Source organism: Phaethon aethereus, assembly GCF_964289735.1.
Source record: "Phaethon aethereus genome assembly, chromosome: 19".
Taxonomy (NCBI): Eukaryota; Metazoa; Chordata; class Aves; order Phaethontiformes; family Phaethontidae; genus Phaethon; species Phaethon aethereus.
Genome location: NC_138595.1, coordinates 11,358,492 through 11,380,268, shown reverse-complemented (window position 1 = coordinate 11,380,268; position 21,777 = coordinate 11,358,492). Strand labels below are relative to the sequence as shown.

General features: G+C 47.1%; 1 protein-coding gene across 1 annotated transcript in view; it reads right to left on the bottom strand.

The window, feature by feature from the left end:
• GALNT17 (polypeptide N-acetylgalactosaminyltransferase 17) overlaps window positions 1–21,777 on the bottom strand; it is a gene marked incomplete at its 3' end in the record, with an annotated part of 218,366 nt that overhangs the window by 4,131 nt on the left and 192,458 nt on the right. The window contains exons 7-9 of the mRNA XM_082008558.1: window positions 11,831–12,016; window positions 8,199–8,336; window positions 6,864–6,959 (exon numbers count right to left, since the gene is read on the bottom strand). Coding sequence (XP_081864684.1) covers window positions 6,864–6,959; window positions 8,199–8,336; window positions 11,831–12,016 — 420 coding nt within the window. The remainder of the gene's footprint in view (window positions 1–6,863; window positions 6,960–8,198; window positions 8,337–11,830; window positions 12,017–21,777) is intronic.

Here is a 21,777-nt window from a genome sequence, read left to right as displayed (position 1 = left end):
TATCCTTTGGCTACATATGAAAGTTGAATGAACAAGATGCAGTAGTGAGCCTGATGAATACTGCGAGTGCTCACAGGGATATTCAGCATCAGTGCAAAATATCCCTGGGGTGACACCACTCCTTGGCACAAGAAGGGCCTGCCATGCTCAGGATTTCACTATGCTGAGGGAATTCACTATTTCACTTCTTTGGGCGCTGTGTTTGGGAGTCTCAGCGACATTAATTGTGTAAATCCCACTGTCTTGCCCCAGGAGTGTACCCGATCCACCCGGCACCACCTGAACAGTCTGTGCTGTTCCCCGCTCCTCCTCATCCTCACAGCACAGCCAGGAGAGCTCTTCCCACAGGATCTGGGAAGGCTCTTCCACCAAATGTTCTCCTGTTGGACCACCTCAGTTTTCTCCTCTCAAATGTTTCATAAGGATTGTCCCTCCTGTTCTTGATTCTTTCATTGCCGACCACCCTAAAAATGTTGCCTGCATCAACAAGTGCCTGAACGAGGCTACTCCCTTGGAGATCCCATGGTTGCTTTGCAGGCACCAGTATTTCCTCACATGGTCATCATGGTGCTTAAAGGTAATAAAAGTTTGTCTCTTTTCAAAGGAAATTACTTCATTGATGAAGGAGGTTTTGCCGAAGTGCAGTCCAGTCACAGGAAGTTAATGACAGCCCATGTCGTATAACCAGTCAAATCCAGTGGTATTTAATGCATCAAACCCATGTTTTCCCGGCTTTGTGGAAAGACAAATCACTGAAGTCATCTAGTTTACATTCTGCACCACTTGCCCTAAAAATGTATGTTTTCCTTTAAAGTGATCTGTCCCGTGTCTCGTTGCCTGTTAGGCAGGTTTGTCAGCCTCCAGAAAACAGACCAAGCTAGGCAAGAGCTGAACGAACAGCGAAGGATACGGCCAATCCAGCAGGGAAAAGAGAAACATAGAGGTACCAGCCTCAGGAATTGCCTGAAGGAATTACCCAGGGAAAAGAGAAACATGGAGGTACCAGCCTCAGGAACTGCCTGAAGGAATTACCCAGCCTGGCACAGGACAAGAAACAAATGGAAAGACCAGAGGAAGGACCAGAGGAAAACAGCTTGAAAATATTAACCAGTTACCCGTTATTACCCAGGTGGTTAATATTGATGAGGTCTTAAAGCCCTTAATCAGTGTCAGTGGCCCCAAGCCACTTTCCGGGAGAAACACGCATTCATACCCACAGCCTCTTGCAAACACTCTTCCAGGTAAAACTGCATCCCGGGTAAAAGCGCGTCTTGCGAAGTCCCCCACCTTCAGGTACCGCTTTGGGGGACCGCTTTGCTCCGGGGGGACCTGCAGCCCCCGCTGATGCCAGGAGTGCAGAGGGGCACGCGGCCGCACGTGTGCCCGCTGCATCGCTCTGGCTGATCCCCCATCGGCAAACTTGCACCACCAATACATCTTCTTTGATTATTGTTTCTGGCCGGCTGCATCTCAGGGATGGGAGAAAGTTAATTAGACATCTTAGCACCTGGGAAATAAAAGCCTTGATGACCTTCATTGACTCTATTGGAAAATAATTTAGGGTTGTTTAGGTTCCTTTCTGCACTGAGCAGATCGTCAATTAGCAACCGTAAGTAAAGCGTATACAGTATTTTCTTTTTAACACAATTTAATCTGGTGCGCTATTTTGTCACCCTTGATACCGCGGTGTCCTGGTGATCTCAGTATTGATGGTTTTGTCCTCAAGTTCTGATGCTTAAATGGGCAAAACATATTTTATCCTATAATTAAATGAAATGCTCTGCTGGGTGAACATTATCTTAAGTTTTATAGTATTATAGTGCTTTCTATCACCTTAATATATCACCATAGTCCTGTCACTCCAATGAGGTATTACTATATTATTAGTGTAATACATCATTGCGGCAAGGTGTTTTCGTGATGTATCGCTTAAAAGATGAAGCCATCAGGAAGAAAAAAATCCACGGGCAGGCTCAATTACAGGATAAAAGGATACTTCATCATGAAATCTGATAATGATTTGACCTGGAAGTGAATGAAAGCAGGGAGAACAGAAAGCTAAAGGGAAAACAAGAGGGAAAAACAAGAACGTCCCCCAGCGATAGAACGGAGGTGCTACAAGCAAAAGCCAAGATCTCATCTGCATTCGGCGCTAGGTATGGCTTCCATCGCACCTAACTGCATCTGAGTGCTACGTGCTTACCCAAACCCGATTAGCATCACCAGGAGAGCGAGCAGAAACTCCATATATAATACAAGCCGCCCTCCCTTGAACGGGAATCCCTCCCCGCAGAGTAGGTCATTCCCCTCCCTCTGCGTTGGGCTGCTCGTCTATGGACACGCAGCAGCCGCAGCAGCCAGTAGCACCGTGTCGGGATGGACTTAGAAAGAGCGAGGGCTTCCAAAAAACTCCCAGCGTTACGCAGCGTGGCGGGGAACAGGACCCGCGACACTGCTGTCCTTGCATCGTTATAACGCCAGCACAGAGCCTACACCGTACCCCTGCTCGCCGCAGCCGAGGAACCTGCTCCTTAAGCATTAAATGCATTTAAAGACGTATGGATGGGCCACAGTAACACGGAGAGAAGTGGAGATTTTAGGACACGAACACTGAGCACAGGCACCACTGTATGTGCTTTCGGGCGCTGAACAACTCAAAAGGAATTGCAACACCTTGTGGTTTTTATATATATATAAACCAATGAAGCTATTTGAACAAGGTGTTTACATTACATCTAATTATATTCCCGGCAATACATTACAACACACAGCCCATTAATTAAACAGTAGTAGCAGAAGTCCCATTTCTTTTGTGCGGCGCCTGTGCTTCTGCAAAACGCTAATTTCAAAGCTTCTGCACTCACTGATAGCTGCTTTTAAAAAGCACTTTCAAGGAGTTAAACTAATTGCAGGTATCATGAAACAAAAGAAGTGCCAAGAACCGGCTCTCAGCTGGAGAGGGAAGGCACAATGTGGAGGTGGAAGACCAAGACGAAAAATCTGTGCTGGGCTTCAGTGACAGATGAGCTGGAGGGAGCCGGCAGCACTGCAACGTTTGACTTCAGAACGTCAGGTAGGAAAAGAAAACATCGTTAAGTCTAATCACAAAAACAGCAGAGGAAAAAAAACCAAATAACCTGCTTTTAGCCATTTATCTTAAAGCCCAGGGTTAGCAGGCAATGCCAGGCTAATTCAGTTTCTCATACGATAATGCACTTAGAAATTTAAGTTTCCAACCAGAAAGTTCAAAAGGCACTTTGTGCCATTTAAGAAAAAGATTGTGTGCATTTAAGCAACAGCTAGGTTATATTTAGCAGTGACCCGACTGGCCACAGGTGACTGATCTTTGTTTAAAGGCACAGATAAACCGAAAGTGAGATTTGTTTCTACCCTGAAGGACTCCTGTGGCCAGTTCCTAGGCTCGGGTGGCTCCTGAAGTTTGCAGTTCCGGCTCAGGTGAGCTTTGGGATTACTTAGTCCTGGTGAGCCTGGAAAGCCCAGGGTGACCATATTGTGAGAAGAGGCTCTTTACGCATTCCCATCACTTGAACTATACAGGTTTTTTAGCTGAAAATGAACCTCCTTGAGCAAGCTGGGCCCCCAGATACCGCTGGCTGCCACAGCTGTAGCGTCCTGCAGCCCCATGTCCCCACTCGCTCCATCTCAATCTTCAGCTCACCCTCATGCCAATGAGACTCATTTTGCAGGCGGAGAATTAAGAGAGACATGTTTAAGTCATATTTGAGGCCTGTGATAGAACAGAGAACCGACACCCCACCTTGCTAAGCCCTGATTAATGCTCCAGGTCTTCAGCCAGATTTGAAAAGCTAATCATTAAGATGTGACAAAAAAAATCAGCTCTTATCTCCAGAATGCTACCAGGAATGGGATGGCATGTTCCCAAACCCTAGGGAATAGCTACAAGATTTTGCTGTGAACTCTAATACATGTTTCCCACCTAAAAAGCAGCAATTGGGGCACCTCCCTTCCTCGGAAAGACCTCCTCCCACATATGGGCTGCACGAGAACCGTGCGGAAGCTAGACTGACATTACCTGTAATGTCCAATGGATTAAAGCAAGTTCTCTTTTCAAGATGGAGTTTACGTATCTCTGCTGTTCACACAAGCATTCAATATTTGGGTATTCGAAAAAAGACACCCAAATCCAGGATGGGCTACAACCCATCATGGGCTAGAACACAGCTGGAGCCGGAAAACCAGTCATAGCAGCCTCTGTTTCAACTGGAAAGCTCTGATGCTTAAATTGGAAATCTGCTCAGTAAATAAATTACCCCAAATAAATTGGGAAACCTTACTGTCTGGTGGGGTCCCTCCCGGCTCTCCTTGGGAGAAATTTTCACAGGCAAGTCTTTATTACACAAATACCTGCAGGCATTTAATGGAATGGTCTTTATTATGTTATATTTCACAGTTTTGGTCTTAATGAATGCAGCCGCGGTGCTGAGCTTTCTTCGTAACATTATGAAGGAACCAGAAGTTTCCCCTCTCTGCCACTGCACGGAGGTCCCAGTGGTCCTGGAGCAGAGGTGCTGGGCAGGCCTACAGAGCTCTTGGGAGCAGGAATTCAACCACTGGTGTTGAGCACTTCTATGTAATTTATGCACTTCTGCGTTGAGATGAAGGTTCAATACAGTAACTTGCCTTCGATGGCACAGTAAATCTGTCAAACACTGGAGTGTATCAGGTGGCCGGGATCTGAGTCATTGCTGCGTCACCTCCCGTGCTGCTTCATCCCAGCAGTTTGCTGTCGTGCAGTAATTTCAACAGGACTTAGGGGCTCACAACGCCTTAGACATGCGGCCCTGCCCATCCAGCGGTTCTCAGCCTAAACCCCATGTCCTCTGCCAGCACTGACAGCTCTGGTTTGGAGTCGTCGTGTTAAAATAAGCTATTGGAAGGCATGGCCAATACCAAAACAATAAACATCATGATGCTTAGACAGAAAACAGTGAAATGACAAGCCAGGGCTGCCTTACTGGGTAAGGGGAGAACACAGCCCATAGAGGACGGTGACCAGAATACATGCAATGAGAGGCCAGGTCTTCCCTGAAACACACAAAGATTGCTGTTGTGCAAATAAAAAAAAATCTCTGTCTGCACCTTAAACGTACCTAACTCAGCATCCGCGCACAAGTAGGATGGGATTGTCTCACCTAATGTCACCCAAATCAATGTTAAACTTCCAGTGTAAGACTTGTCCTCTTGGCAATGGAGAGCGACAGGTAGGACCTATCCCACCGTGTGAGGTGCCATGGGTGTCCTCCTGCGGCACATCTCGACTTCTTTTGAAAGAATGTGGATAATGGCTTCAGCCTAGAAACTTGGTGTTCAGACAGCTTTTAGGTACAGTTTTGCCTCAATTTCTAAGCAGATCAGTAGATAAAACCCCTTCAGTACAAACGTGGCTGATCCAGAGAAGGTAACATGGAAATATTTCTGGCAATGAACATGGACTTTTCAACAAAGAGAAAAGAAAAGCAACAGAAGAAACAGCTTTGTCAGGGAGGAGTTTATCCTTGTTTCCACCCATCGCCGCTACACACCGTGCAAGCACAGTGACTGTTGAGCCCATCATTCACAACCTCCCTTCCAATATAGATAACCACAGCATTTACATGGGAAATGTAAATCAAAGCAGGAGATTGAAGTCAGATACATACATCAAATCCTCATGATAAACACCCAGGTCCTCACTGGACAGAGCTAAAACGCCAGATGAACAAGTGCTGCTACGCTGTGGCTTTAGGGAGGTCAGGCATGATTTTGGAAATGAAAGAAAACCTAAAAATCACATCGTAATTCTTGAAAGCCCCATGTGTCATAAGATGGCCATTTTGCTTCCAGACCTAGAAGGAAACTTGTTCCATTTTCTCCTTAAAAATTGTAGGGAAGAAGGACATTGTGCTAAGGGATTTGCATGATGAGATGAAGACCAGTAGGCATACAGAAAGAAAAACACAAAGCAAGTCACAGGATTTAGGCAAAATACAGAAGTGAGGATATGGGCAGAGATAAGAGAAAAGTTAGCAGGGAACTGGGTAAATTATCCCTGGAGCTGCAGATCCTGGAAGTCCAGCTTGGAGTCTGTTGTTGGTTTTACAGACGCCAGAGCTAGTGTTATACCCCGTTTTGTTCCAACTCCCTGGCTATCAAACCTGCAGCATTGCTGTGCTGCCTTCTTCTTAAAACATGGTAAGAGATAAATTAGTTCATCATCACCAACTTTCAGTATTTGACACATCCATTAATCCTCTAAAAGATACGAGATCTAGAGTGAATCTTGGAATGAAGGTTTTTAATCTAGAATAATCTTAAAATTAGGATAAGAAGCTTTTGGGTTGCTCCAAAACTTTTGGAGAGGCAAAAGGAATGCTAGAAAACTAACGCTATGGCAAATCCCAGCCAAGCTGAAACGGCCAATTATCATCCTGTTAAAAAGCACTGTTTGTTTGCTTTACTCAGTGAGTACGGTTTTACTCTGCTGGGTGAAAAGAGAAAGGAAACGTCTTAAAATGCTCTGCTTGTTGCTTGTGTATGCTCTGCTCTGCTCGTTGGCTATTTGCTTTCAGCATTATTTACCCTCATCCGGAAGATTTTTTCAAATTGTGCTTTTACTTGCGTCTCTGGAATGATTATGGTAATCCAGAAAACAGCTACTCTAAGAGTAGCTGGGAAAATACACCTTTATGTCTGAGGTATTTTTAACAAGCAGCTGGGCCTTATACATTTGAGAGAGAAGCCAACAGACACGTTGCACATCCACGCTCTGTCCTATGCCCACCCAGCCACGGCTGGGTACCTCCTGCCCCAGCACGCACGGTCCCAGCGGAGCAGCTCCTCACCTGTGGTCCCCAGCCGTGGCACGGGTACAATATTGCTGTGTGATTCTCCTGCGGGCCCTGGTCAAGGCAGACGTCTTTTGCCTTATTGTTTCGAAGCTGTAGGAAATAAAAAGTGCAGAGTTATATGGCCCTGTCTCTTCGGAGATAAGCAATAAAGTGATGTGCAGCAATGCCTGTAGCCGCTCGTGCTGTAGAAAGAATATACGGTGCTGTATCACTAGGCATAATCAGGCAGAGAAAGGTTTAGTGCGCCATATGTTTTCTTTAAATACAGGGCCTAATGATTACTGCTTTTATATAATAATTACCATTCAAAGGAGCCAACTTCCTTGAACACAGTTCTCTTTGTATTCGGTCATGTGTGGTGGTAACAAACATATTTTTAGATTGCCATCAGCATGTTGCCAGGAGCCTGAAATCAGTGCAGAATTGCTTGTATTTCATCGAAATCTCGAAGTCCTCAACAAGGCAGGGAAAAAAGTCCAGCCAGCACAAGGAGCCGCTCCGAATTGTCGCAGGGATGCATAAGGACACACAGAGATGGCAAATCAGCCGTCAAGCACTGAAGGACACGCTTCGGAGGGAGCATGGAAGTGCTGGGTTCAATGGCTGCTGAACCCCAGCCAGCAGGTCTGTTAATGCACAGGTGTCCTCTCTCCAGTCTCCCCATGGAGGACAACTGCAATAATGCCTTTGAAAATACTACTTTTTGGGAAGTTTTAGCTTGAAGGCATTAAATAACTTTGATAATAAATCTTTCTTAAAATTACTACCCATCTGGGGTGCTCGGGCTGTGCTTCAGGAAGCCTTCTCAAACTGCCACTATTCCATGAGACCTATTGCAACAGAGTATTATTAGTTTCCATCAATGCCTGTTTTTATATTCCCAGTACGGTCTCAAAGCCAGCAGAGATTGAATTAAGTCTCCTTACTTTATCTCGTCCTTAAGCTGCTGTGACAACGCACCGTATCCTACAGAGACCTTGTAAGGAATTAAACTGAGTTTAAGTCAAAGGGTTTTATAAGATGACTATGTATTAAAAATATACATAACGCTGCTTAATCCATAGAGTCAATGGGTAATATAGATAATTTTCTGCCAATTCAGTAAACGAGGTATTAAACTATTTCACCGTATACGGTCTCCAAGATCATAAATAAAACCCAAAATAGGTTTTAAAAGAAACTGTGAATGGCTTTATACAAACCTATATAATTATACACAAACAGTAGGTTTTGATTCACATTCCTCTCCTTTGAGGCTATTTCTCACAAGAGACTCACCAGCTGTAAATATTACCAGTCTGATCTAAGGGACTGCTCAGTCTTAATTACCTCGCCGTAAGCGACGGTGTTGTTGTATCTTCTCATTTCCGGATAAACATGGTCCAGGTACCACTGGAAATTTTTACACTTCAAGCTCTTCCTTAACGCTTTTCTCTCAGAAACATCCCCAATGTCAATACCTGGATTCTGAAAAACAAAGACACAGCATGTCACTGAATGGTTACTCTTAAAAAAATTAAAAATGAGCGTATTGTGATTGATATCACTTCCAAGCTGCCTGGAAACTGCCAACGGCTGAGTAAGTCCATGCAGAGGCCATGCCAGGGAATTTTGACATTTGTGTCCAAGGCTGAAATCATCCTCACAGAAGTCCCAAAGAAGGCTTGGGTTTCGGAGCCACAATGAGAAGGAGACATGTACTTCTCTCACGGGTTTTGAAGGCATCCTTGCAATGGCCACCAGACTGACGCTGGACACATTTTGGTCGCAGGAAGTAATTTAGAAAAGAGAACCTAAATGGAAATGAAAAGGTTTTGGAGGAAATATGAAAGTGCAGTGTAACAGAGGTGAATCTTCTGACCGATTCCCTTCGGCTTTGGATGCATCTGGAAAAGACTGAATTTGTCAATGGACAAACCAGCAAAGTATTTTTAAAAGATCTCACCTCCCATTTAGGTATTGATGTACAGGACTTCCAGAAGAGCTTAAGAGCAAACGTACCTCAGGATTTAAAAGACCATCACTTGCTGAATCCTGGAAATGCAACCCCTGACTGTGCATTGAGCACCAAAGCCCTTCCCCTTACTCACCAAGGGTGCGTGACCCTACTGAGAGGCAACGCAGAGGACAGCACAGTTAAAAGGTATAAAATAGGGAGGGGAAGAGAAAAAAACAAAAAAAAGAAAGGTTTAAGATTCATATATAATAGAGGCAGATAGCTAAGAATAAAGGATAAAAATTACAAGAGAAGAGAAGTTGAAGCTGAACTTCAGAAAAACCTCTTGACAATTTGGGCAATTATATGGTGAAAGAGTCACCCTGGAGACACAGAGGAACCCCACTGCTCGAGCCGATTTAAAAGCAGACAAAGTTACGGTATCTGTCCCCGGCGGAGTAATCTTACAGGAGCCAGGAGCAGGGCCTGAAGAGAGCTGCCCCCCTTTAACCTTTTATTCCATTACAGAATTTGGGGAACTAATGCAGCAGCCAGGTGAAGGAAACCAAAGGCACACTGCAGCCCCTTTTACTCCTTCCTACAGGTGTCTGGGTTTCTACTCTATTTTAGCGTCTGCTCTTGTCTTTTCCAGTGATCATTAAATACAGCTGGGAAAGCAATTTTCCATTACAACGCTTGTAATGATCTTCTAATGAATTATTCACTCTGCTTTAGAGAAGACACCATTTTAATGCACGACTAGTAACTCATAGGTAAAAATAAAGATGATTCAGTGTAGACAGGTAGGACAGGCTGAAATCTGAATGGGCGAGATAGGATGCAGAGCAAAGCGGGACCACAAACCAGTCAGCACCTGAAATATTCAGTGCATGGGGTCTGGCTTCGTTTTGAATATAGTGGCACTGCAAAATAATTCAGTGTATATCCATAACCCTCTGCACAGCACCACCTGTTAAACAAGGCTTCTCTAAAATTAAACCTTGATTTTACCAGTAAGACCTATATAAAAATTGCAAACTGTTTTTAGGTTAACCCAAATCTGTTTCCCCAGACCCACTCCCAGTGCCGACTCGTGTGATGCTGCCTTTCCCGAGTGGTACAGGATCTGTGGCTCCGTGTTGATTTTTAAGCCCTTTTTGCCATGCTCCACAGCAGTCCTGAGCAGGAGCACGGTGCCTCACCTCTAGAAAGGAATCAGCCCGAGGATCGGAGCTGAACCCACAGTAATTTATGATCCCTGCCTATGGGCATTTGGATCTTGCAACCTGTTTTTAAGAGAGTTGAAACCACACAGTCCTGCAGGCAATGCTGTGCCTCTCTCAGCGCTTGGGGTGGTGCCTGTCGCAGCCAGTGTCCTCCTGCAGCTGCTGGGGAAAGGGCATTTCCTTCCATCGCTGTTCCTCTCCTCCTCACTAACCGACTAACCCAGGGCTGCGCCGGCCCCAGGACGACAAAGCAGCAGCGCAGGGAGCTCACCGGCCCTTCCCGGGTACCTGCTGCTCCCTAACGCGGTACAAAGCTGCAACTACCGTGGTTCTAAATGTCAGCAACTCTCCCCAGATGTAACCTTTCCTCAGGATGCAGCAGCAGATCACGTTTTTATGTTTTAATGTTTTTCCAAATGCCCCGGAGCGCAGTGCTGCCGGCCGGGGACGCTGCCGCAGCAGGGTGCCGACTGAAGCAGCTCTTTGCAGGGCTGTGATCGGCAAGGCACGAGTATTTTGTGTTTATTTTTAGCACCAAAAGGGCGGCTGTAAGTAACTGCTCCCAGGGGGGCTGGCCGCTCCTGGCAATGGCACTTCTTGCACTTGACCAGAGCAGCCCAGCGCTCATGCTTAAGCACCCTGCATGGTGGGTGGCAATGGGCTCTGCAGGACACCCCAAATCCATGTCTCACCCATCACCTGCAGAGCGTTGCTGCCTCCCCCTCCCCACCACACCTTCTCCTCCGTCTGGCAGGACCAGAGGCAGGAGATGGGGGACTGGTCCAGCCGGGGATGCTCCCAGCACGCTGCGGACGGCGTTCAGAGCCAGGAGGCAGGAGACGCCCTCGGGCTTCGTCATTAGCCGTAACCTGGATGGAGACCAGAGCCCAAGCAGCAGCCTTGGACCTGCACAAAGTCCTCCAGGAGCCTAGAGAGCTCTATGCAGAAGTGCAGGGAATCACCTAGAGAGGCCCACGTGCAGGATGCATCCCCTGGGCATGGCCAGCCTGTCTTGCTGGTGGGACCCCACAATTTTCCAAAGATGCACCACATGGCCACACGGCAGGATTTACATGAAAAATAACATGTCAGATCTAAGAAAGTCTGACCATTTCTGAACAGAAATAAATATAACCACCAAAGCTTTAAAAAGAGAGTGGTTTGGGTGCATTTTCACCCTCCCCTTTGGTGCGTTTGCGAATTTTGGTGATGCTGCTGGGAAGGGATCTCCTTCTGTGAGCCACCGACCTCCAATCCTTTGCGTCCGAACACCGTTTCTCAGCGCTGACAGCCTTGACCTCGCCAACGCTGGGAAAGCAGACGGCCCAGGCGCCTGGACCACACACCATCCGCAGTGAGCTCTGGGCAGCGACATCTGCGACTCAGAAACCCGAGTTGGGCTGCACGTAACAGGGACCTGCCCGAGCCGCAGGAGAAAACCTCAGGCACTAACGATGCTGATATTAATAATCTTCTGCCAACTGACTTTACAGACAGACTCCATCTGCAGAGCAGTGTAATGACATAAACTCACGCTGTGTAAACTCTCAACGGGGAGGTAAACACTACAATACAGGTTTAATTTTTAGAAATGAAAATAAAAAGGCTGATGTGAACTGTAGGAATTCCTGCACAGACCTGCAGCATCTCTGTCAAAGCTGAGGGAGCTCTGCTGACCCGGGCCGGGATGTGACCCGGGGTATTTAAGTCTGTCCTTCACCCAGGGGCACTAAATGCTCTATAATTCAGGTTTTTCCCCCAATAAAGTGAAAACTTAGGACAGGGTGCAATGGCTGTACCTCCAGAGGCAGGTTCCACGCAATGTAGACGTGTGATTTGTAGTCGTCCATCCACACCTCCGCCACCCGCAGGGCGTTGCGCTTGGTGTAGAAACCGATGTTGTTGTTGTAGGGCTTCTTCTTGCGCTCGATATGAGCCACCCTGGAGCAGGGCAGGACCTCCATGCTGCCACCGCACAGCCACACCTGCAACGCAACCGCACAACCCTGTCAGCACGAGGCTCTGCCGTGATGCAAAGGGTCCACGTATAAATTTAAGAGAAGGAAGTGGCGGGGTTTGAGTTTTCTGTAACATCCTGGCGAGCGCGGAGCATCACATCATCTAGCTGGCAAGTGGAAACTCATGGCCAGGTTTGGCCTTTGCTCAATGGTGAGACACACAGGGAGGATTTAACCTGCGCCCGAGTAAAATACGTGTCGACTTTAGAGGGAACAAGTCTGTATCCAGCACGTGGTGCTAATGCGTCGTAGGATCGGGTGCCGAGTTGACAGTGATGTTGCTACTAAATAAAAAGGATTAGCGACTGGGATAGTTGAAACAATTGCAAGATCTGCTCATGCAGAAGGGATGACTCAGTGAAACATATGGCAGGGACAGACTTCTCTCACTTGAAAACATTTGTTCAGTATTTTTCTTTCACATGCTGTTTAAAATTACCTTAAATCACAGTTCACAAGTTAATAAAAGATCTTCTTATCACACAGAAAGGGAATTTGCAGAAAGACTCACCATACCTGAGGTCTTCCCTCCCTGTTTGTTTTCACCAAGAAGTTATTCATCTTAAATTAAAGACGCGTATCCAGGACACCAGGCACCACAATCGTCACAAACACATACGCCAAACAGGCCTAATAATCCCAGTTTCGCCTATTTTTCAGTCTGCTCCGCATTATCATTTTGCACAGTTGTTATAACACCCATCGTTTCCGGGATCTCTTCCAGGCTCACCACTTTTATCCCATCTGCGTTCCCCAAATTCTACTGACCCCGCTCAACCCGCCCCCCCAGCACCACGAGGAGCCTCCTCCGCTGAGCTGGTTTAGGACACCCAGCACGGGGCACGTGCGCCTCGCAAGCCCAGGCGACGTCGGTGAGGGGCACAGCACGGAGACGCCTTCCCTCGGGGCATCCTGCTGCTCGTGCTGTTCTCCTTGGATTGCTGCAGAATATAGGGGCTCAGCCCCAAAAAATCAGAGACCTATGCATTAGCTGGTGCATAAACACGGAGCAAAAAAATCCCATCTTGCTCCTGTTGTGCCATTTGACCTTTCTGAACACTTTTAAATACAATTTCATGTCTCCAGAGTGAACTCAAGAGTTGATCTCCGGGATGAGGGGCATGCCCGTCCCCGCCACCCAGCCTCAACCACGCTCGCCTCTGGCCAGCCAAGTCCACAAGGTCCGCTCGAAGCTTTGCAACAGGCCACACGCTGGCAAAGCAAGTAAGAAGTGAACAAGGGAGTTCTACAGAAAAAAAAATAATTAAAGGAATATTCCCAAGGCAAGAGTTTGACAGAAACCCCCTGCGTTTCTTGCCTGCTCGATTCTTTAGTTTCTCAACATCTCGGTGAAATAGGAACATCGAGCTCTGCCCTCGGGCGCTCCCAAAGCTGCCACAACGCTGAATAAAACTGCCAGTCCTGGAAGATCCCCAGCACCACCTGCTTTTGTAGTTTTGGGGATTTGTTAGGCTTTGTCCTGATTTGAGATCAGGAAAACTACTTTTAAAATGTAAAAACTGTGACGTAATAAAAATGTCATTTTCCAGCAAGCTTGCCTCTAGCGGTAAAGGTGCAATATTGTCTTTCTGCGCTGTAGTTAAATAATTCACATGGCTTTATGCTTTCCTAGCTTTCTGGAATGTCTGTACAAACTATCTTGAAATGCACATATTGTAACAACCTGAGGGAGAAAGAGCACCGGGCATTGTGCAAAGGGTTACGTACATACCCACAAGCCAGTTCCAGAGAGATCCACAAAAATTCAATTCAAAGGCGGCACTTCTGCAAGGAAAGATCACACTTCTACCTCCTAAATAAAGCCTAAATTGTCATTATAAATTAAAAAACCTAAACTGTATTTACAAGGTATTTATAACGACTTCTGCTGGTAACAACGGGAGCAAAGAGGACCACTACACGCGAAACGGCCAAGGCGCAGCCGGCATCGCTGTCCTCAGAGCACAGAGGAGTAAATGGCCCCAGGAAGACATCGCTTGCTCCCACGTGACCCGACAAGGATATTCTGTTCCTGCTGACATCCAAAAGCAGACGTGAACAGGTCCACAGGTGACAGCACAAGGGACTGCAACCCAGGGGACATCCTCCAAGGCCATGAAGCATTGAGGTCTCTTTGCCCTCCAAGCTCAGCGTGATGCTCCATCCTCACAATCACCACGACTGCGGAGCGGTGAATGGCCCCAAGAACGGCCCGAGGCTTTGTTCTCTTGGCGCCAACATGAGATGAACTGCGAGACACTGGGACCAAAAGGTCTCAGCAGACTCTCCATCCTCCAGCAAGGCTGGAAGTCATCGCCTAGCTGATGTCCTGATGCATCTTGGCCACTTGCGTCCTCGTGCCGCCGGCAAAGGCCACGCTCAGTCGTGCACAGGCACAGGGGCAGCCGCCTCCACTGAGTTCCCTGGTACTAGTGTCCCAATCTGCAGCAACTCCGCTCCTGTGGCCATCAGACCCTGAGGGCAGAAGGTTCTTCAGGAACCTTCATTTATCTCCCTGTTGAGCAGCCATTTGTCCCACCAAAGACCTTTAACAAATAGCTAACCTTCCTATGAAGCAGATTTTTCATGTTCATAGCAAATAAACCTACAATCCCTTAAGATACTCTATTTACTGCAACCAACAGTATTAACAGGATAATCAGTCCAGCATGTTGTTTCTGCTAATTCCTTGAAGAATTCTCTCTTAGTAGATGGGTAATCAACAGCCAGCACATTAAGACCAATCAGAAAAATAAGGTATTGTCAAATGAATTCATGTTTAGCCTAGTTAACAAGGCAGAGTCTTTTACATTGCTTCCTACAAAGGATGAAATCACAATCATTTCTTATTATAAAATATGCATGGATGGGATGTAAAGGCATGTTTAAAGACTCAAGATAGAGCATGTAACACAGCAGGTTAAATATAATGAGCAAGTCTCAAGTTTCTCCCTTATTTTCTGACACTCAAATTTCAAGATGACTATTAGCTTGCCATTCATCCATCCGTAAAGAGACGCAGAATTAAAAATAGAAGCATTCCCCTCCAGTAAATGACGGTGACTCAGTAACTTCTCCATCAGTCTACACACAGGAGTAATCAAACATACCAAAAGATGCTTGGATTTATAAATAACCAGTTAACAGTAAATTCTAGTGAAGAAATCCCAGAAAAACAAATGGAAAACAAATCCACCACCCAGAGATCTTTGATATGTTTTTCGGAAAGCTGCGGGTAATACACTTGCAATTATTTTCCAGGGAAAATGTGACTGTCCTAAGAATTCGGTATGGCAAAGCAGCGATTCCTCTGAAGCAGATCTTGAAGGTTCTTTCCAACCTTAATGATTCTGTGATTCTGTGAAATGTCCAGGTACGGCTGGAACTGCATCAGCCATCTACTTTCTAGAAGTGTCTGCTTCTAGATGGGGGAGGCAAAGTTTGGTTAGCACGAGACTGCATCACCTTGCTCCAGTGATGGGATGACCCAGCTTTGCTTTCTAATCACCCTCCAGAAGCACGAAGGTGTCACGGGTGCGTGAAAGCATCTGTGAAACAGCCGGCACCTCAGTGACCTGCGCGGGGGATAACCCAAACTGGGGAGCAGGTTCGGCGTGATGCAATACAGCAGCAGAGCTACAAGGGAGGCCCTCGTGCACCTGTACCTCCATGGCGGTGTGGGCGTGCGAGTACTCGGCAATATTCAATAGCGACACGCTCCTGCGCCTCCCAGCCAAGGCATCGGCATCTCCTCTGCCATCCGCCTCCAGGCCTCCATTTGCAAAATCGAAGAGTTGGTTTTACATCGCTCTTGTGGGGCACTCTATATGTCATTCCTAACGACAGCCAGGACATGAGCAAACGTAGCGTTGGGAGCATCCTGGAAAGGCGGTGACCGGGCCTGTCAGACGGGACTGCAAGCAACCCGGGGAGGAGACACCCTGGCACTGCCCGGGAAGCGCATGTCCCCTGCAGCTACCCCACGTCCCCTGCAGCTACCCCACGTCCCCGGCAGCTACCGCACGTCCCCGGCAGCTACCTCACCCCGGTAATGGAGGGAGAACGGAAGACTGCTCGCAAAACGCAGCGTACCGATGGTCCTTTGTGCATCTAATAGCGACAGCGAGAAAATCTTCATTTCGCTTGACCAGCTCATTGCAACAGCCACAGAAACAATCTTCAAAGTGTTAAGCAGTTAAGAACAATTACTGATCCCCTTTGCCCTCAGAAATGCACTGCAGCTATTGATTTGCTTTGCTCCTGTCTGCCAGAGCCAGCAATTTCTCTCAAGGAGCATTGTTTAAACGAAAGGGCTTCTGGCAATGTGCCTAATGTCGAAGGAGCCAGCCCGGCAGAAAAGGGTGACCCAGAGGAGATCCACCACCCAGGAGGGTGCCGAAAGCCCATCCTGCGCTACAGCAGGCCCGAGGCACTGCGCTCCCCGGATGAGCAGGGCTAGAAGTACATGTTGGAGGGGCTGGCCAGGCTCGTGCCTTGAGGTGCTGGTGCCGTTAGTGCGTTGCAGCCCCGGTTTGCTCGGAGGGAGCGACCCCGGGGATGTGCTTGGCTGCCACTTGGGGCAGGCAGGAGGGTGCTGCTGGGCATGGCGGGCCGCCGCCTTGTCCCAGCCCATCCTCTCCAGCAGGTCCCAGCTGCTTGCTCCACTGCATGCTGTCCTCCTCCGCTCACCCCACGGAGCGGGGGCCCCTCAGGGCTTCCTCCCTTGGGTGCAGGTGCAGCAGCACGAAGTCCAGCCAGCGCCCGCTGGGAAAGGCACGGCCGCAGCTGGAGCAAAAAAACTAACTTTGAAACAGAGGTTTAATGCATCTATATCAAGGAAACCCTGTTCCCCTCCCCAGCCTCCTGCAACCAGTCCTTGCTATGCCATGGTGCCCACTGGCAAGGAAGCAGAAGATGAAAGTATTAACTGAAGGAGAGTATTTCCTTCACAAAATACTGACGCAGGGGCTGCTTCCCGTGGGATGGCAGAAAAACTCGTACGTCGCGCTTCTCTTCACACGGCTGCAAGCCGTACAAGGGAATTCGGGCTCACCGTCCGTTTTTCACACAAAGAAAACCAGCATCAGGAAAAGAGAGAAGGACTTTTGCACGATCGGAGGCTACAGTGGGGCCGGTCCCTCACCCCTCCATCCGGCGCCACGCCAGGACAGTGCCCTGCGCCGGCACAGCACCTTCTCCTCTCAACCACCAGCATCTCCAGGTGAAAAACCATACTATTGGCCTCCCTGGGCCACCGCCTTATATAATGCTGTGCTGCCTCCTTGTCCCTGGGATATCATTAGTAAATAATAATAATAATAATAATAATAATAATAATAATAATAATAATAATAATAATAATAATAATAATAATAATAATATTATTATAATAAGATTATGGAGCGGTTGGTTTTGAGAGTGCTCACAGGGCATCTGCAGAACAGCCAAAGGATCAGGCCCAGCCAGCATGGGTTCATGAAAGGCAGGTCCTGCTTGACCAACCTGATCTCCTTCTATGACCAGGTGACCCGCCTAGTGGATGAGGGAAAGGCTGTGGATGTTGTCTACCTGGACTTTAGTAAAGCCTTTGACAGCGTCTCCCACAGCATTCTCCTGGAGAAACTGGCGGCTCGAGGCTTAGACGGGTTTACTCTTCGCTGGGTGAGGAACTGGCTGGATGGCCAAGCCCAGAGAGTTGTGGTGAATGGCGTTAAATCCGGCTGGCGGCCGGTCACGAGTGGTGTTCCCCAGGGCTCGGTTCTGGGACCAGTCTTGTTCAATATCTTTATAGATGATCTGGATGAGGGAATTGAGTGCTCCCTCAGTAAGTTTGCAGATGACACCAAGCTGAGTGGGAGTGTTGATCTGCTGGAGGGTAGGAGGGCTCTGCAGAGGGATCTGGACAGGCTGGATCGATGGGCAGAGGCCAACTGTATGAGGTTTAATAAGGCCAAGTGCCGGGTCCTGCACTTTGGCCACAACAACGCCATGCAACGCTACAGGCTTGGGGAGGAGTGGCTGGAGAGCTGCCCGGTGGAAAGGGACCTGGGGGTGCTGGTTGACAGCCGGCTGAACATGAGCCGGCAGTGTGCCCAGGTGGCCAAGAAGGCCAACAGCGTCCTGGCCTGTATCAGGAATAGTGTGGCCAGCAGGAGTAGGGAAGTGATTGTGCCCCTGTACTCGGCACTGGTGAGGCCGCACCTTGAATACTGTGTTCAGTTTTGGGCCCCTCACTACAAGAAGGATGCTGAGGTGCTGGAGCGTGTCCAGAGAAGGGCAACGAAGCTGGTGAGGGGTCTGGAGCACATGTCTTATGAGGAGCGGCTGAGGGAACTGGGGTTGTTTAGTCTGGAGAAGAGGAGGCTGAGGGGAGACCTTATCGCTCTCTACAACTACCTGAAAGGGGGTTGTGGCGATGAGGGTGTTGGTCTCTTCTCCCAAGTAACTAGTGATAGGACAAGAGGAAATGGCCTCAAGTTGCGCCAGGGGAGGTTTAGATTGCATATTAGGAAAAATTTCTTCACTGAGAGGGTGGTCAGGCATTGGAACAGGCTGCCCAGGGAGGTGGTGGAGTCGCCATCCCTGGAAGTGTTCAAAAAACGTGTGGATGTGGCACTTCAGGACATGGTTTAGGGGACATGGTGGTTTTGGATTAATGGTTGGACTTGATGATCTTAAAGGTCCTTTCCAACCTAGTGATTCTGTGATTCTGTGATTCTGTGATTCTGTGAATAATAATAATAATAATAATAATGATGATGGACAGTCACTACCTTGGGTCCTGGGCGCGGCGTTATAGCTGGAGCGCAGCGCGACATCTATGATGAACACTGACAGCTCCCATTAAAGGATCCTGACTTCAGTTGCTTACAACTTTGCCAAATTTTAACTATTCAGACTGAAATACATCCTAGAACAGCTCGAGCCCGCCTGCAGTTAATGCAAAGAGACATCATGTCTAACGGTGTCAAGATGAGTCTGTGAGGTAAACTTTTAATCTCTGAATGTATTGTGACAGAAGGAAACGGGGGAAGAAGGCGCGCTCCTAACTTTCATTACACAAACTCCAGCCTTTTTCAGCTGATAACTTCATTTCTAAGGTGATTAGCAAATCCATGCCTTAATTAGCAATAGATTTCCCATTTAACAGCTTTGCCTTATCTTTGCCCCCCTCCTTTCTTTTAAAAGTAACTTCTTAAGTTAAGGAAAAAACACAATTACCCAGGGCAGCTAAAATAATAAGGAATGTATCAGAACAAAGACCTGAATAATAAAATCGAGAAACGGCAAAAATGGCAAAGAAATAATAATTTCTCCACATGCTCCCTCGTGTAGTTCCGAGAGACGGTATCTCTCCAAATTATTCCTTTTTTCAGAAGAAACAACACATACAGATACATTTCCAGCTACATATCTGAAGCAGTTTCTATCCTTTCTGTTCCTGCTTTGGCCGTGCTCCATCCACGCACGTCCCCAGGCCCAAGCTCACGCTGCCATGACCTGCTGCCCAAGATGCTAGAGCAGGAAAGGGCTCAGGAATGGGATGAACATGTCGCTCCCCCAAACCTCTGTAATCCCTCGTGCCCAAAGCACGGCCGCTGCTCTCCAGTGGGGCAGAGACTTGACCACGCAACGCTGACGTGGGGCAGGGCAGCCCAAGCCAAAATCCTTATGCCCAGGCAGTGGGGTAAGGGATTCCCACAGCAACGGCTTGTGCAAGGAGAAGGAGGGGAGACCTTATTGCTTTCTACAACTACCTGAAAGGGGGTTGTGGTGAGGTGGGTGTTGGTCTCTTCTCCCAAGTAACAAGTGACAGGACAAGAGAAAATGGCCTCAAGTTGTGCCAGGGGAGGTTTAGATCAGATATTGGGAAAAATTTCTTTACTGAAAGAGTGGTCAAGCATTGGAACAGGCTGCCCAGGGAGGTGGTGGAGTCACCATCACTGGAGGTCTTCAAAGAACATGTAGATGTGGCACTTTCGGGAAGTGGTTTAGTGGGCATGGTGGTGTTGGGTTGATGGTTGGACTTGATGATCTCAGAGGTCTTTTCCAACCTTAATGATTCTGTGATTCTATTCTAAGTAAACACACTGCATTTTTGGAGCAACCATCCCTTACACTTAAAACCCCTCTTGAAAAGAGAGGCAATGCCTGTTATTTAAGCATCCTCAGCACAGAGCAAAGGTGGTGTGTTGGCCTTACTTCCTCTAGAAAGCCTCATGGTTTGGTACTTACAACAAGTATAACTTAGCTGTAGCACCTTTATTCCCTCGGAACAAGGTCCTTGTAATGTAGCAGTGAGAGGTGCACACCACAGCGAGCCTGTTAAATTCAAATTTTTTAAATAAACACCTCTACACCATTAGCTGATGGCTGTTTATGGGCAACAGTCAGAAGGTCCATACCTCTCACACACAGTAAGCTGGATAATATTTTATATTTTTATATATGTATGTGTTATATCCTATATGATCGTTGAAGTGCTTCTTCAAGCTATTGTGAATGATACTATTTCATGTAACAATCACAGCAACAACTTCAGGGGAAATGTTAAGTTGAATTACATGAAGGTGACTTAAGAAACCACATACAGAGGGAAAAAAGAAGGAGGAAAATCAGCTCTCTCGGGGAACTTTTTACTTCCACTGCAGTGAAATATAGTATTCATGATGTCTGCAGGTGGACACCAGCACTCCTTGAAGAGGACTGCCTTTTAATTTAGATATGTGGATTTTCACAGTTCACATGAAGGGAGGACTGGTGCCGTGAGAATTTATACAAAAGCAGTAAACGTGCCACCTTTGAGGCCATTTCGCTATAGATCCAGCAAAGGTGCAGTGTTGTATTGACAGCCAAGACCAACAACCAGACCAACTGGATAGTGAAACATTTCTCAGCACAAGGACAGAAAAACCCTCTGGTACATTGATTTCAGAAGGCAACACCATGTGGGGACAACATCTGCTCTGATAGACGCAACAAAGACCCTCCTCTTGTTGGAAATCTCAACATAACTTCATCCTGAACAACTACTAAATTATCCTGGAAACCTCTACGAAGAAGCAAAAGAGACTTGGCATCCTGCAGCTGAAATGGGAAAAGGAATTTCATTGCTAAATCTGTAATTTGTTTTCTCTCTCATGAGACCATGGAAACCCTTTCCAAGAGGATCAGGCCCAAGCAGACAGATCAGGTGTGGTAGTCACATGCCATTTCCTTAAAATATGATTTTTGAATGGACATGTCCTCACTTGACCATCTCAGACCAGATCCATTCAAGCAGAGAACGAACTGGGAGGAGAGGGTAACACTACATTTAAATCAATGAATTCTTTTTCAGCATTCCACTCACATTTTATCCTCATGGATGATACCACTTTGGACAGGTTCCTGTCTATGTTGTGCCAGACCAATAACAGAAATACTCAGATTGTTCAGTATCCAAATGTCTTAGCTCTCCTGCTGAAACTACTAAATTAATTCCTTTTATAACGGCCACTTAAAAATGCAAAATAAGAGCGGAACTCAGGTGCACAACTGACTCCACAAATCCTAACCTATAGCAATACTAGGTAATACCCACAGTTTTCATCCTCTTAACTCGGCAGGGAACATAAATAGTTTAGCATTTGACATATTGGAGATGTTAAAATAAAACAAGATTCACGTCAATGCAAAGCAGTGATTTCTCTGCGCTGCCACAGTTCAAGGAGAAGGATACATACACA